This window comes from Schistocerca cancellata, chromosome 8, assembly GCF_023864275.1.
Source record: "Schistocerca cancellata isolate TAMUIC-IGC-003103 chromosome 8, iqSchCanc2.1, whole genome shotgun sequence".
NCBI classification, from domain to species: Eukaryota; Metazoa; Arthropoda; class Insecta; order Orthoptera; family Acrididae; genus Schistocerca; species Schistocerca cancellata.
In genome coordinates this window covers 479,702,044-479,718,328 of record NC_064633.1, presented here as the reverse complement: position 1 = coordinate 479,718,328, position 16,285 = coordinate 479,702,044, and the positions used below count along the sequence as shown (strand labels likewise).

Sequence of the window (16,285 nt, the reverse complement as noted above, 5' to 3'; positions counted from 1 at the left end):
TGTTGCCACTGCTCTCTTCAGGATGCAAGGAGCGCTTGCATCTACAGTGTACCTTAAGTCAATGGACAGCTGTGCCCTTTACAAATGTTTCTTAACGTACGAAAAGAATATTGATTTTTAACCAAAATGTTAATTTCAGTCAGTGATCAAAAAATTGTTTAATGGTGTCAACGGTTTCAACTGGCTAATACACTCCTGGAAATGGAAAAAAGAACACATTGACACCGGTGTGTCAGACCCACCATACTTGCTCCGGACACTGCGAGAGGGCTGTACAAGCAATGATCACACGCACGGCACAGCGGACAAACCAGGAACCGCGGTGTTGGACGTCGAATGGCGCTAGCTGCGCAGCATTTGTGCACTGCCGCCGTCAGTGTCAGCCAGTTTGCCGTGGCATACGGAGCTCCATCGCAGTCTTTAACACTGGTAGCATGCCGCGACAGCGTGGACGTGAACCGTATGTGCAGTTGACGGACTTTGAGCGAGGGCGTATAGTGGGCATGCGGGAGGCCGGGTGGACGTACCGCCGAATTGCTCAACACGTGGGGCGTGAGGTCTCCACAGTACATCGATGTTGTCGCCAGTGGTCGGCGGAAGGTGCACGTGCCCGTCGACCTGGGACCGGACCGCAGCGACGCACGGATGCACGCCAAGACCGTAGGATCCTACGCAGTGCCGTAGGGGACCGCACCGCCACTTCCCAGCAAATTAGGGACACTGTTGCTCCTGGGGTATCGGCGAGGACCATTCGCAACCGTCTCCATGAAGCTGGGCTACGGTCCCGCACACCGTTAGGCCGTCTTCCGCTCACGCCCCAACATCGTGCAGCCCGCCTCCAGTGGTGTCGCGACAGGCGTGAATGGAGGGACGAATGGAGACGTGTCGTCTTCAGCGATGAGAGTCGCTTCTGCCTTGGTGCCAATGATGGTCGTATGCGTGTTTGGCGCCGTGCAGGTGAGCGCCACAATCAGGACTGCATACGACCGAGGCACACAGGGCCAACACCCGGCATCATGGTGTGGGGAGCGATCTCCTACACTGGCCGTACACCACTAGTGATCGTCGAGGGGACACTGAATAGTGCACGGTACATCCAAACCGTCATCGAACCCATCGTTCTACCATTCCTAGACCGGCAAGGGAACTTGCTGTTCCAACAGGACAATTCACGTCCGCATGTATCCCGTGCCACCCAACGTGCTCTAGAAGGTGTAAGTCAACTACCCTGACCAGCAAGATCTCCGGATCTGTCCCCCATTGAGCATGTTTGGGACTGGATGAAGCGTCGTCTCACGCGGTCTGCACGTCCAGCACGAACGCTGGTCCAACTGAGGCGCCAGGTGGAAATGGCATGGCAAGCCGTTCCACAGGACTACATCCAGCATCTCTACGATCGTCTCCATGGGAGAATAGCAGCCTGCATTGCTGCGAAAGGTGGATATACACTGTACTAGTGCCGACATTGTGCATGATCTGTTGCCTGTGTCTATGTGCCTGTGGTTCTGTCAGTGTGATCATGTGATGTATCTGACCCCAGGAATGTGTCAATAAAGTTTCCCCTTCCTGGGACAATGAATTCACGGTGTTCTTATTTCAATTTCCAGGAGTGTAGTTATCAACAGCTCATAAGCACTTCTTAGCCATTAAACAGTTAATGTGAGAACAGATTGAAGAAATTTAATAATTAAAATAATCATCACACTGGTGCTCTTTGCCAATAACATGGTTAACATGAAGGAATTTGATTTGGTGAGATCCTGTAACATACTGAAAGGCATGCCACCGGACGTATCATTGTACCCTTATTATATACTGTTCTGTCACATTAATGTGGAAAGACCGCTCACAGAAGGCAGGTATCAGCTCTAGCAGTGCAGGGTATCCAAACTGTGTCGGGGGGACGCGGAAAACACTCAAGTCGTCGTAATGCAGAAATGAAGTGATTTATCTGATGATCAAAAGGACATGATCATTTGCTTTCGGGCCAAGAATGGAAGCATTTCCGAAACGGCTAAGTGTGTAAAGTGTTCACATGCCGCCATGGTTAAAATATACTGTGCACGGCAAAGTGGCCCCATCCATAGGCCATTGTGAAAAGGGGTGAACAGTGGCTGCAGGAATGTGAATACGCAAATAGACGTAAATAGACGTGAAACTTTTGAGCAACTGACTGTCTAGATGAACCAAGGGGCTACGAACATTGTCTACACAATGGACTTCAGCGAACGTTGCTGCGCATGAACCTCTGCACCGGGCACCTGATTTATACACCCATCCTGACTGCTGTTCATCGGCGACGTATGCTGGAATCTTCATAACATAACCACAACTGGTCGTCTACTGAGTGGCAACAAGTGGTATTTTCAGATGAATCACGTTTCATTCTCCATCGAACAGATAGTCGTTGGTGTGTGCGGCGTGAAACGTTTGATAGCAAACACCACGCAAAATCGTCGGAAGGGTACAAGCCGGAAGATGAAGCGTTATGGTCTGGAGAATGTTTTCGTGTCATTCTCTGTGTGAACTCGTCATTTTGGAAGGCACGTTTGATCAACACAAGTATTCACGTATCCACACCTACATGCAGATTGTTTTTCCTCTGCACGACGACGAAACGTGCCACAATGCTCGCCGTATAAGTTCGTAGTTCTCAGACCACCACAGAAGGTTTACAGCACTCCGCTGTCCCCCCAAACTCCCCGGATTAAACCCAATCGAGAATCTGTGGGACCATCTCGACCGGGATGTACGCGCCGTCGATACCGTATAGAGAAACCTAGCTTGGCTGACCACGGTTCTGGATTGTCATGGCTCCACATCTGTGTCTGATCGTCGAGATCGAAGTGTAGTAGCGTTCCGCACTGCAAAACGTGGCTTTCCAGGCTTTTGACAAGCTTTGGACAGTGTCTATTATGTGGTATATCTTCAGATGGACTCGTAGATCTCCAGCTTTTCCATTTAAAACGTTATTTATGCGGGTACTAAAGATGACATAATTGATAATTACGTACGCTCTGAAGTAATTCCTTGTGATGGGGTTAGCGATCATTTGCAGGATCAACTTATACAATTAGCATTGTAAGGAAGAACATAAGTTTAGGGTTTCACGTTTCGTCGGCAACGTGGTCATTAGTGACGGAGTACAAGTGCGGATTGTTTCATGGATGGAGCCTGGAGCGATTTAGGGACATCATGGAAAATCTAAATCTTAATGGCTGGAAGGGATTTTGAATGGTGGTCTTTCCGAATGCGAGTTCAATGTGCTAATCACTGCACCACCTCGCTCGGTAATTAGCTTTAGTGAAGAATTTCAATGCACTTTTACCGAAGTTCTATCGAAATAGTAACAAAATGGTGTCATGATGCATTTATAATGTAAGATCAGTTATCGATCAACTGATGGTGAACAATGAAAGCGCTGCTATGAACAGTATCAAACAGAAGCGATGAATGAGGTTCAAGTTCATCTTATGAAAGCGAGACGAAAGTGAAGCATTCCAGATGGTGGCGTGGAAGAGATACACTGATCAGCCAGAACATTATGACCATTGACTGCTATCGATATAAAACCGTCCAGGGGATAGCAGCATCTCCTGACGAGGAATGGCTGCAAGTCTCGCACATGCACGGTTCTTGTAGTATCAGTGAGCGCGCTGTCCGTGTGTGGAACAGGGAAGGCGGGCGATCTAACTGAGTTTGGCCGAGGGCGGGCTTTGATGTCACGGAGGCTTGGCACGAGCATTTCGGAAACTGGACGACTTGTCGGGTGTTCGTGGAGTGCTATGGTGAGTGGCTTCAAGACATAGCGAAACCAAGGTGAAACAACGTCCAGATGTCGTGGGGTTGGATGACTACCCCTCATTACAGATGTCGGACTTCATAGGCCGTGCAGACTGGTAAAACACGACAGGTGGCGAACTGTGGCGGAACTGACATCAGACTTGAATGCTGGGCAGCGTGCAAGTGTGTCTGAACACACAGAGCACCGAACAGTCCTAACGATGGGCCTCCGCAGCCGACGACCCGTGCATGAGACAATGTTAACACCACGACATCGGCAACTACGACTGAAATGTACACGTGACCATCAGCACTGGACGTTGGGGCAGTGGGAGAGCGCTGAATGAGCTGATGAGTCCCGATAACCTGTTCATCATGCCGATGGGAGGGCGCGAATCAGTGGTCTTCCAGTGGAACAGTTCCTGTACTGCGGGACGGAGACAAGGTGGCGGCGGCTCCAGTATGCTCTGGGGAACATTCACGTGGGAAATCACGGGTCCATTGGCATCATGATGGCCAACGAGTATCGCACACTGGTTACAGACCACTTATACCCCTTAATGATGATCATGGTCCCCGACGGCAGCTCTATTTTTCAACAAGGTAAAGCGCCAAGGACAGGAATGTGATGGGGTGTCTAGAGGAACAAATTGGCAAGATCCGATTGATGTGCTGACCCCCCAGCCCGCCAGATCTGAACCAGATCGTATACATCTGGAATGTGATTGAATGTGGCGTTAGTGCTCGTCGCCCGCTTCCCGGAATTTACGGTAATTAGTTTCCTTATGTGTGTAGATGTGGTGCCAATTCCCTCCAGCGACCTACCAAGGCTTCATTGCTTCCGTACCACGACGTGTCACGATGTTATCCGGACCAAATTTGATCATACCGGCTATTAGGTAGGCGTTCAGAATGTTCTGGTTGATCACTGTAAATAAGGCAGGGGAGGGGGGAAGGAGTTACAAAGGTAAAGGTTATAAACCTCTTAGCTCTAGGGGAATAGCTGTGAAGGTCATTATCGTATAGATTATCTGCAGTGTCACTAAATCGCATTATTTACTAGATGGCTTACACTTGCTCACAGAACGAAAGATCAGACCTTGTGACTACAAAGTAATTTGCATTGAATCTACTACCAAATACGCTACATATTCAAACGAAATACAACTCACATTAACTGTCGTAAAGAAGTCATACAACTTGGGCTGTAGGGCATGACCGCTATGTTTATTCTTATTTATCTTGTATTTCTTATATATGTCAGTCAGTGAAATTAGCGCCCGTGGTCTGTGGCTAGCTTCTTCGAGTAATATTCAAAACGTCATTGGTCCCTGGTTCAAAGCCCGCTATTCCTTAAATTTTGAATAAAAACTATCAGCAATAGCGGCGACGACTGTTGGGATAAGTCGCCCTCGTTCTGCCAACGGCTTTGTCAAAGAGGTCGGAAGAATGAACAGTGGTTCAGAGCAGTCTCTTGTCTTTGAGAAACTGCCTCTGAAAGGCGGAAGAATCAACAGAGAGCAACGGCATGAGGATCTAGAAAGCAATGGAAATCACTGCATTAAATACAATGTGTCTCCACAGGCCATGTGGCCCGTAATTGAAAAAGTGTCATAATGATCTCTCCACCGCTAAAATATTCCGGACTGGTCCACCATTAGGATCTGCGGAGGGGACTGCCAATGGGGAGGTCACAATGAGAAAAAGATTAAACAACGGATATAAAGATAACGTTCTACTAGTTGGGGCGTGCAATATCAGAAGATTGATCGCGATAGGGAAGCTAGAAAATCTGAAAAGGGAAATCCTAAGGCTCAATCTAGATATAGTGGGGGGGGGGGGGGTCAGTGAAGTGAAGTAGAAATAAGACAAGGACTGCTGGTCACATGTTTGTAAAGTGATATCAACAGCAGCAGAAAATGGTATAAGGGGAGTAGGTTTCGTTAGGACGGGAATGTAGGGTGGAGAATTTGTTGCTGTGAACTTTTCAGTGATAGGAATTTTCTCATCAGCACTGAGAGCAAGCGAACACCGGCAACAATAGTTCAGATGTACATGTCGACTTCACACGAACAAAACTGAGATTGAATCGAGTACAGGAAAATAAAACTTACACAAGAATACGAAGACTGGAAATTTGGGAATAAAAATCGAAATGACAAAGCACTTGAAGACTGAAGGTACACCTCATGAGTTGACACGAGGTATATGAAAAATTAGGAAAGCTGAAAAATTTAAATATGGCGGAAAGTGTACCTAAACGTGCGAAAAACGAAAAAAATAGTGTGCACGTCATAATCAACACTTTTTGGTAGCTAATATCCAGAGTCCTTCTTTTGTTAAAGCTTTTTTTTTAATTACTCGTTTCGGATAAGGCAGAAGTGGTTTCTATCGTAATTTTAATAGGAACCAGATGACGCGACACTCTCTTCATAATTTACTTTATTTCAGTCCCTTTTTACTTTCAGCGCCGCCACTCGGCGCTTCACTAACAACGAGTTTCGTTCTCACGTCAATCTACTGTGCTGCCCACTCGTATCAGCGTATGCATTGTTTAGAGTGGTGTTTGTTTACCACTAATCTATTTTCGCACCACATATTACCATGGTTTGTGGATGTATTTTTGTCGGTCGTAATCCTGAACTCTCTGTAATTCTACGCTTTTAACAGAGATTTTCACTTGTCATTTCAGACTTTCCTATGTTAATATCTTTGCCATCATATCAACGATCTTAAATATCGACATAAAAGTTTTCTGGGTTTGGTACCACGTCATAATGTAAAAACTACTGTTGCTATAGAAAAACCAACGTTTCGGCCACGATTGCAGCGGCCTTCTTCTGGGTTTTTCTATAGCAGCAGTAGTTTTTACGTTATGACGCACTACCAAACCCAGAAAACTTTTATGTCGACTGACTCTGGCCGCGGAAGCCTACGCAATGATCTTAAATATGACTAATGCGGTATCCGCTGTTCAAGACAAGCGAATCACTTTACTTCTCTCACTTCTAGCTTATCTATCTTATTGATAGGTGCCCGACAGGTTCGGAAATAAACTGTTTTGTAACAAGATCGTTATTATTAATTACAGATAATCTGGAGATTCACTAACCACGCGAAAAGCGTCGTTTTTAATAAAGCACTTGCAACAGAGGCTGTTTTTTATTTTCAGAATTATCAGTTTCACTGGAAATCATATACTCAGAAACACACATATGCGGGATCTTTATCAAGATGACGGACACGCTATGGTCATTCATGTGATGTCGCAATTTGTCTGCCTCTAATCAGACACTGTGCATGTTTCATTTACGTATATATACAGGCAGCAGCGCCCCGTCCTGGCTCAGTGGTGAAGATGCGTCCAACCTCGCTGCTAGTGCTGGCCGTCATCCTGTGTGCGAGTGCCGTTTCGGCCTCAGTGATCCGGCCCCAGACTCGGCAGGTACAGGCCGCAGTGCGTTCTCTTCACTCTGTACATTAGCCTGTCTGGGACCTGCTCTCTGTTTTTGGTAGCTTTTTCTAATTAAATATTTATATCTACATCTGTTTTCATGCAGCCAACATCCACATACCTTTGGTATAGTGCTCCTTTGTCGCAAAGGGATCTATTTAGAGTCAAAGAAATTTGACTAGTCAAATTGAAGTACGCGATATATTTTGAAGAATACTTTTTTGTTCCCAACTGTCTTGTTCGAACAGTTCGAACAGTTTACCAGTTTCGATTCTTGTGAGGCATCATCAGACATTAAGTGACACAAATGGACGTTAGGTGACTAGGCGCCGTGTTACTTTTTTAACAAAGTACTTGTTCTGATGATTACAGACGAGTCGAAACAATGAAATGTTGTTAGTACACATTCCCACCCCATAACACAAAACAAATCTGAATAAAAACTTCTTTTCACTCTCAATAATATTAGCGTAACATGAGTAGTCGTCCACCAATTTGCTTTTTATATGATTTTTTGAAACATATATTTTCAGTGTAAATAATCAAAAGACTACCGAAGGCTACTATTGTTGTGACTCCTAGGGATGAATAGTAACATTTCTGTATGTTTAGTGCAGTTAGTAACAGCCTTAGTTATTTAATAAATGTATTTTATAACCAACTAACTTAAGCTGCTTACACATAATTTATTGATAATAGATTACATATTGTCTTGAGACATGCTGCAGCTACATAATTTTCAAAATTTATTGGTTCTGTCACAGTTACAATTTGTCACACATGGTAACTAGTTTGTATTAGTTCAATCAGAAGTGAAGATGGTCATTAACTGATCGAAAGTAATTATCGTCCATAACAAATTGTAACTGAGCCTGTCACAATAAATATCTTAAAAATTATTTGCTACTAGCGAACCCGGTAATGCTTCGTAATTGGTAAAAAATGTATGAGAATTGCATATACGTCCTTAATTTCTTGCCCCCCCCCCCCCCTCACTCTGCCTACCTTTTCTTTCCTCCTCTAAATCCCTACTCCCCATCTTACCACCCTCCCACACTCCATGTATTCATCCTTTTCCGTCTGAACGTTCAGTAGCTCCGTACATCTCCTCCTGCCTCCCTCCCATCCCCCCACCTTCCCCATAACCTCTAGCCCCGCCTCTCTTCCTCGCCACTCTCTGTGTCCATTTCCATCTGAATGTTCAGTAGATCTTTTTGAGATTATTGGTAACAATGTTTTCCCTTTATATATTGTACATACACTTATAAATGTAATTTGTTACAAAAATATATAGAGTCTCTGCCTATGTCCGTCCGAGTGATAGAGTATCGCGTATAAAATTGAAATAAATCGGTCAAGAACTTTTCTAGGTTTGTTGTAACTGCTTTTCGTTTATATATTACATGTACAGGTCTACATTACATATATTAAAAGTATAGCATATGTCCGTCCGAGCGTTCATTAGGGTATCGGGTAAAAATTTGAAATAAATCGGTCAAGAGCTTTACGTGGATTCTGGTAACTGTGCTTCCATTATTATTACATACATATGTATATATTACAAAAATGTATAGCCTATGTCGTTCCGAACGCTCAGTAAAGTGTTGTGTAAAAATTTGTAGCAAATCGGTCAAAATTTATCGAGATCTTCGGTAGCAACGTTTCCTCTTTATATATTTATACACTGAAGAGCCAAAGGGAGTGGTACACCTCCCTGCCTCTTCTGAAAAGTACGTTGCAAGACATCCCAGATATACATAATAATGTTTATGTCGGGGGAGTTGCGTGGCCATCGGAAGTGCTTAAACTCAGAAGAAAGTTTCTGGAGCCACTCTGTAGCAATTCTAGATGTGTGCAGTGTTGCATTGTCCTGCAGGAATTGCCCAAGTACGTCGGAATGCGCAATGGACATGATTGGATGCAGGTGATCAGACAGGATACTTCTTACGTGTTACCTGTGTCAGAGTCGTATCTAGGTGTATCAGGGTCCCACACCATTGCAGAGCCTTCACCAGCTTGAACAGTCCCCTACTGACATGCAGGGTACATGGATTCATGAGGTTGTCTCCATACCCGTACACGTCCATCCCCCGGATACAATTTGAAACGAGACTTGTCCGACCAGGCAACATGTTTCCAGTCATCAACAGTCTAATGTGGTGTTGACAGGTCTGGGCCAGGCGTAAAACTTTGTGTCGTGCAGTCATCAAGATACACGAGTGGGCCTTCGGCTCCGAAAGCCTATATGGATGACATTTCGTTGAATGGTTCGTACGCTGACACTTGGTGATGTCCCAGCATTGAAATCTGCAGCAATTTGCGGAAGGGTTACACTTCTGTTGAACGGTTTTCTTCAGTCGTCGTTGGTCCCGTTATTGGAGGATCTTTTCCCGGCCGCAGCAATATTGGAGATTGGATGTTTTACCGGATTCGTGATATTCACGGTACACTCGTGAAATGGTCGTATGAGAAAATCCCCCCTTATCGCTACCTCGGAGATGCTGTGCCCCATCACTTGTACGACGACTATAACACGACGTTCAAACACACTTAAATCTTGACAACCAGCGATTGTAGCAGCAACAGCCGATCAAACAACTGCGCCAGATACTAGTTGTCATTAACCATTGCCGACCGCTGCGCCATCTTCTGCATGTTTACATATCTCTGTATTAGAATACGCATGCCTATACCAGTTTCTTTTGCGCTTCAGTGTAGATGGAGTACGAGAAAAGTCTGGGATGTTGGTTTTTTTTTACATCTTCTGGTTCGTATTGCAAGTGTATTTAGTGGAGGATCCAATCTCTTGCCGTAAACATACAGCTCCAGTCAACTCTAGAATTTGAGTCTTACGAACAAAACGAACATGGAAATATACAAGATTCATTGTTCTACAGAAAAATGAACACGTAAAAAACAAGATAGGCAGAATGTAAGACATGTGTTCCATGCTACGTTGTTTAGAAGCTCCATTGGTACTCATTTATTTATGTTGTGATATACCTAATCTGTAGCGGAAGTGTATTTCCATAATACATCTTCTTCTCAGTGCCGCAGTTCTACTGTGTATGCAGTACCATTTCAGTGTAGTGATGCTGTATTCACGTTGGAGGTGTAGATGAAGCTGCTCTCTGCCATCTTAGGTTCTTCTTCATGCTTCTGAAAGAGTTTGCTGTCAATTACAGTCTGGTTTTGGGGCCTGTTTCATTATTTTCCTGTTTGGTTTACCACGTAAGCGTCGAGTAGTGTGATCACCATAATTCTTCCAGATTTTTGAATAGCCCCCACTGTTTTACTCTTCGTACATTTTAGTTCCAAGGTGCTGATTGTAACTCTTGTTACAGTTAGAGTATGCGGTCGCTACAACTGAGAATGGAGTCGTGCGGGGTGAGGTACTGACCTCGCTCAACGGGACGCCCTACAAGCGATTCCTCGGCATCCCATACGCCACACCGCCGACTGGGGACCTCCGCTTCAAGGTGAGTGCCGCGGTTCGGTCTTGTAGCGGACATCAGTGGATAGATCCATAGCGCTTAATTACTTTTATCGTGTTTCAGTGCTTACCAGATTATTTATCCTTTGGCCACTTATATATTACTCGAAATCTCTAATTTTTGATGCACTTTCTTCTGTGGGTTCAAATGGTTCAAATGGCTCTGAGCACTATGGGACGTAACTTCTGAGGTCATCAGTCCCCTAGAACTTAGAACTACTTAAACCTAACTAACCTAAGGACATCACACACATCCATGCCCGAGGCAGGATTCGAACCTGCGACCGTAGCAGTCGCGCGGTTCCAGACTGAAGCGCCTAGAACCGCTCAGTTTCTTCAGTGGGACTTGCAGCAAATGATTATGAAGTGAATGATTAAATACGGTATTTGGTCACATGCAACGGTTGTACAAAGATTCTCCCCTACTCAGGAATTTAAATTAAAACGTATAAACATATCTCCTACTGCTAAAAATGTTCAGTTGGAATTAAGACCGTCCACAGGAGATTCCTTCTTCCTTTCGTTAGCTCCAACGATGAAAAAGGTAACTCATAAAATTTCTACCTGAAAATTACCATGAATACGTAAATATTTCGTTGAAAGAGTCATTCAGATAATACAAAACAGGTCAAAATGACATATAACTGTCATAATGATGACGAATCCTGATTCACAAGTACTGTAATACATACAAGAAGCTCCTAATGCGCTCTATGGCTGATTCAGTATTCCCTGCTTATTCTACTAATCATCGAGTAGATACTATAGACGCTTGACATGTTTCAATATACACTCACACTGAAGCATGGGAGAGTATACACATACATATAAGGGAAGACAGAGATATCAAGAAGCTGAATGTTATGCTAATACTACAAGAAATTTTCAGGAAGTAAATGGCGTACGAAAGAGAGTATGACACTAAATGTAATCATTTCTCTTATTTACCGTTAGTGTCAAAAATAGTTTTATTACATGCGTAGTTTCTACGGCTGAGAATTTGTTTCAAGTGTTTTAAAGGGTCGTAGAACAAACTACACGTGAATTATGATATAAAAATGGGAAGTCATACAATTGCGGAAAAAGGACAATGCGTGAAAGAAATTTGTATCCTAACAAATTAAGTTAGGGAGAGAGAGGGAGAGAGAAGAGACAATCATGTTATAAGTGAGGTTTTAAAAAATAACTGCAACCAGTCGCCTATTGCGTTGGTTAAATTTTTATCGCTCTCCCGGCCCTTGTTACCTTTCGAGACGGTAGGAGCTACTTCTCAATAAAGTGGCTCCTCAGTTGGCTTCACAAGGGCCGAGTGCAGCCTGCTTGCCAGTAGAGCTCTGCAGACCCGGACGGCTACTCATCCAAATGCTAGCCAAGCTCGACAGCATAGGGCTTAGCTTGGTTATCTGACAGGAAGCGATGTTACCACTGCTACAAGGCCGCTGGCCTACCAGTCACAGTGAAATGAAAACTGAATACCTCAAAAGGCGACTGGTCGCGGTTATTTCTGAAAACTATTATTCATCGCACTCACCGTGTTCTACATCCATAACGGATAAAATTCATCTTATAACCATTGTCGCGAGAACATCTTTTAGTACCCATGGTTTTCAATGTATGTCACGTAACAGTCGTAGTCGCTGTGGCATTGTCCTAACTAAGCCAACGGCATCCAGTGGATACCTTTTCACTGTGTACTGTACACGTAGCTATCTTCTTCAAAGTTGTAATTTGAAGACGCGGAAATAATGTTTCCAAATTTGGGGTAGGTTACAGATCTCACTCTTTACGGTGAGGAACTAATGTGTTCGGTGCGATTAAAAACTGTTTACAAATACCACCTAAAGCTCATTGGCACCGTTAAACTTCAATTACTCAGTTTGCTGACTGTGTATCATTCGAAAACGAAAACACTTCACATAAGAAGGCGTTTATTTTGCAAGTGGCATGTGTTTTTTTTTATACCAAAAATGAGTTTAGCTGCCAGTAGATAATTTGTAAACAGCGCGTAATAGACACCATGATAAATAGTTAACTTGAAAACCTGTTCTGGTTTGTAATAGGAACCAACATGTAAAACGCCTACATGAGTCCGATTCATACTTCGTTGCACCGCAGGACAATTCATACGGAGAAAATAAAACATTCTTAGAACATCTTGAGTGCCGTACGTGGCTCTTCTTACGTTAATTCAGCGGACGCTTATAATAAGAGGGCAAATAATAAGTAAACGCTCGAACACCATAGTTCATTGCCCCACGGTGAACCGTGCTTGATTTCACAGTTTGTTCATAGAATTTCACGTAATAATTAAAAAAAGATATGTTTATGATAGAACATACTAAAGTGACTGTCCCCTTTTCATTCCATGTTTCGTGTACAACTAACAAGACATTCATTACACGGTTACGATTCCTGAGCTTTGCTGTGTTTATTCCCGACAACACTGCAGTACCCAGACTGTTTCGAACCACCTCAGATAGCGGCCTATCGATGTGTTACAAAGCTGACTATTACGTAAATTATAACTACTTCAATTTTTAACACAGATGTACAGTTTTATGGTCATATAAATATTTTGCTCAAAAGTACCATCATGTCATACTCCGCTGCAGAGTGAAAATGTCATTCTGGAAACATACCCCAGGCTGTGGCTAAGCCATATCTCCGCAATATCCTTTCTTTCAGGAGTGCTACTTCTGCAAGTTTTGCAGGAGAGCTTCTGTAAAGTTTGGAAGGTAGGAGACGAGGTACTGGCAGTAGTAAAGCTGTGAAGACAGGGCATGAGTCGTGCGTGGGTAGCTCAGTTGGTAGAGCACTTGCCCGCGAAAGGCAAAGGTCCCGAGATCGAGTCTCGGTCCGGCACACAGTTTTAATCTGCCAGGAAGTTTCATGTCATACGAAGCACACTGCAGCACAAAATGAAAAATAATAATTCCACAAATGGCAGTTAAAACATATCGAAGTCACACGTAAATGAGTGTGAAACGAAACGAAAAAAGAAATAAAAATAAAGAAATTTAAATCGTATTTCGGCACCCGAAAAAGCACTGCCTTCAGTTATTACAAAAATATCGCCAGATCAAATTGCCTTCAGTTGGTACAAAAATATCGCCAGATCAAGAAAATGTGCAAGTCAGCATACGGGTTTTCGAGTTCAAATTTATCTTAATAAGAAACAGGAATTTATTCGAGTGGTTTAGAAATGCAGACAGTACTGATTAACATACCAGAGGAAGAGGTGATGTGCACTTAGGCCTCTGTATTTGTATCGATAAATTTTGTTTCACTTTTCAGTTTTTTTTCTCTAAACCGTAAGTGGCGTAATGAAATGAATATAACGTTTTTTAAAAATGTTTTCGTCGTTTTTACGACAGTTTATGACGATGGCAGTCTGCCAGAACTCATTGCAACAGTCAATGAGGAAAAATAAAGAGTAATGTAGAGAAATCGTTCATTACACAATGATTCCCCGATTCATTCAGTCACAACAACGATAATAACTCAGTCAGACGCTTGTGGAAGAGCCGGGCAAAGTGCCCATGACGTGCAAAGGTACCATTGAGGTCCTGGAGGCTATAAGTTGCTGGCACGGCGCGGGAAATACTTCAGTGTTTTCTACCTGTAGCGACAAGTCACCCAGTGAAGTATAACGTGTCTTCTGTGCTGCTCCTCAGAATTGCAATAATTTCCGTGGATTTCAGTTATCCTGATATAAGGGTAAGTGGTCAGTTAATTTATCTATTATGGAGGGGGAATATTGTTTTCGTCTTGTTACGTGTCATACGTTGACTACGTAATCCTTCTCTAGTTATTGAAAGTTCGGTCATGCTATTAGAAGGTCTACATCTTTTGTACAATGGCGTTACTGCTGCAAATCGGCCATCCGGGCGGCGGCTACTGGCCACTTTGTGTGGGAGCAAAAAGCAAAAGCAGCGGCCGAAAGAAGGACTCGGCGGCGTCACAGTAACTTCTTATAAAGAGTACCCAGAAGCGGGAAATATGGAAAGGCAGGAAAAAGGAAAAACCGAAAGCAGGCGAAGGAAGGAAAGGCAGTAAACAGAAAATGCGGACGTCCCGAATCCCAAACCTAAAAGAGCTCTTTTTGATGACAATGATGAATTCAGACAATGCCGTGATGAAATATTTTCAAATTCAAGACCAGAAGAGCAGTGGATTTACTGCTAATTGTGCTCACTCTGGGCCCACGAACTCTGTACAGGAGGAGTATAATTTGACTGTTATTTGTGAAAAATGTGAATAATTTAATTCGAATAATGTTTTACAATAAAAGACATTTAGTTCTCTGTTAAAATAGGTTTTAATTCCTTATTTCCGAGTTTCAAATTAAGGGCCACTTTATCCACTCAAGTCGATCCTTAGGTAATCATCCTTCTATAGTTGCAGATTATAATTAATGATTTCTATGCGTACCGTCTATCGCTCCTCGCCTTAAAAATAGGAATACCTTAGACTACACAGTTTTCCTGAGTTTCCCCAAGAGACAGTCACGCGTATGGGTCTTTCTACTGAAATGCCCTATTTTGTGGAAATAAAAAAAAAAGCTGTATGTAGCTTGCAGAGGGCAGCTATCAGTGTTAAAATGTTTCTTAAACTGCAAGTAGTCACGCGACTATGTTTAGCTATTTGTGTAACACGCCCCCGTCACCCCCGTTTGCTGCAAACCGCCGGTGTGTGCAGGCTCCGCTGCCGGCAACCAACTGGACTGGAGTCAGGGACGCCCTCACCTTCGGCCCCAGCTGCTCACAGTCTGGCCAGGGCTCTGAGGACTGCCTCCACATCAACGTTTTCGTACCCCAGACGGACGACGTCTCTCCACTGCCTGTAATGTTCTACATCTACGGCGGAGGCTTCACTGCTGGCACGTCCAACGGAAAGGCACCAGACTATTTCGTGGAGAACGGTGTCCTCCTAGTGACTTTCAACTACCGCCTGGGTCCTCAGGGTGAGTACCTAATCACGGCATCGCCCCCATTCTCAATCCCAAACCTCACAAAAACAAAAAAAAAATGATCTCTTAAAATTAAAAAATAATAATTTCTTAATAATTATTTAGGTCCTGTACATTAAAATGTGGTAAATAGTTTCAGTTAACTAAGCAACCATATTTAGATCTGAGAACAAGTAAACAAGAGAAAATTGCCTGAAGTTTAGTTTTAACAGCTCAACCTTGACCTTACAAAAATTTTTGAAATTGAGGAAATAAATCAGATTTATAGCACTCATGATAAAATTGTTTGTTTTCAGGTCTGAAGATGTTTGCTTAGTCAACCAGAACTAGTCATCACACTTGAATATTTTACATCGTACGTGATCTAGGCAATATTATAGACGGTCCACCCACATTAATGTGATCACCGCCTATTTTAGACATCAACGTGCAACAACCACTGACACACCTCAGGTGACAGCACTCATAGTGAAGGGTATACAAAGCGTGTCGGGGTGGTGGGGGGTGGAGGGAGGGGGTCGCAGAGAACAGTAAAGGCCTGGGGGTAGCGCAGAAAGGGAGAGATTTGTCTGACGTCCTAAAGGGC

The 16,285-nt window shown here is 43.6% G+C and overlaps 1 protein-coding gene across 1 annotated transcript in view; it reads left to right on the top strand.

Moving 5' to 3' along the window:
- The first annotated feature begins 7,141 nt into the window (after positions 1–7,141).
- LOC126094926 (juvenile hormone esterase-like) overlaps positions 7,142–16,285 on the top strand; it is a 54,211-nt gene continuing 45,067 nt past the window's right edge. The window contains exons 1-3 of the mRNA XM_049909572.1: positions 7,142–7,228; positions 10,582–10,716; positions 15,429–15,693. Coding sequence (XP_049765529.1) covers positions 7,142–7,228; positions 10,582–10,716; positions 15,429–15,693 — 487 coding nt within the window. The remainder of the gene's footprint in view (positions 7,229–10,581; positions 10,717–15,428; positions 15,694–16,285) is intronic.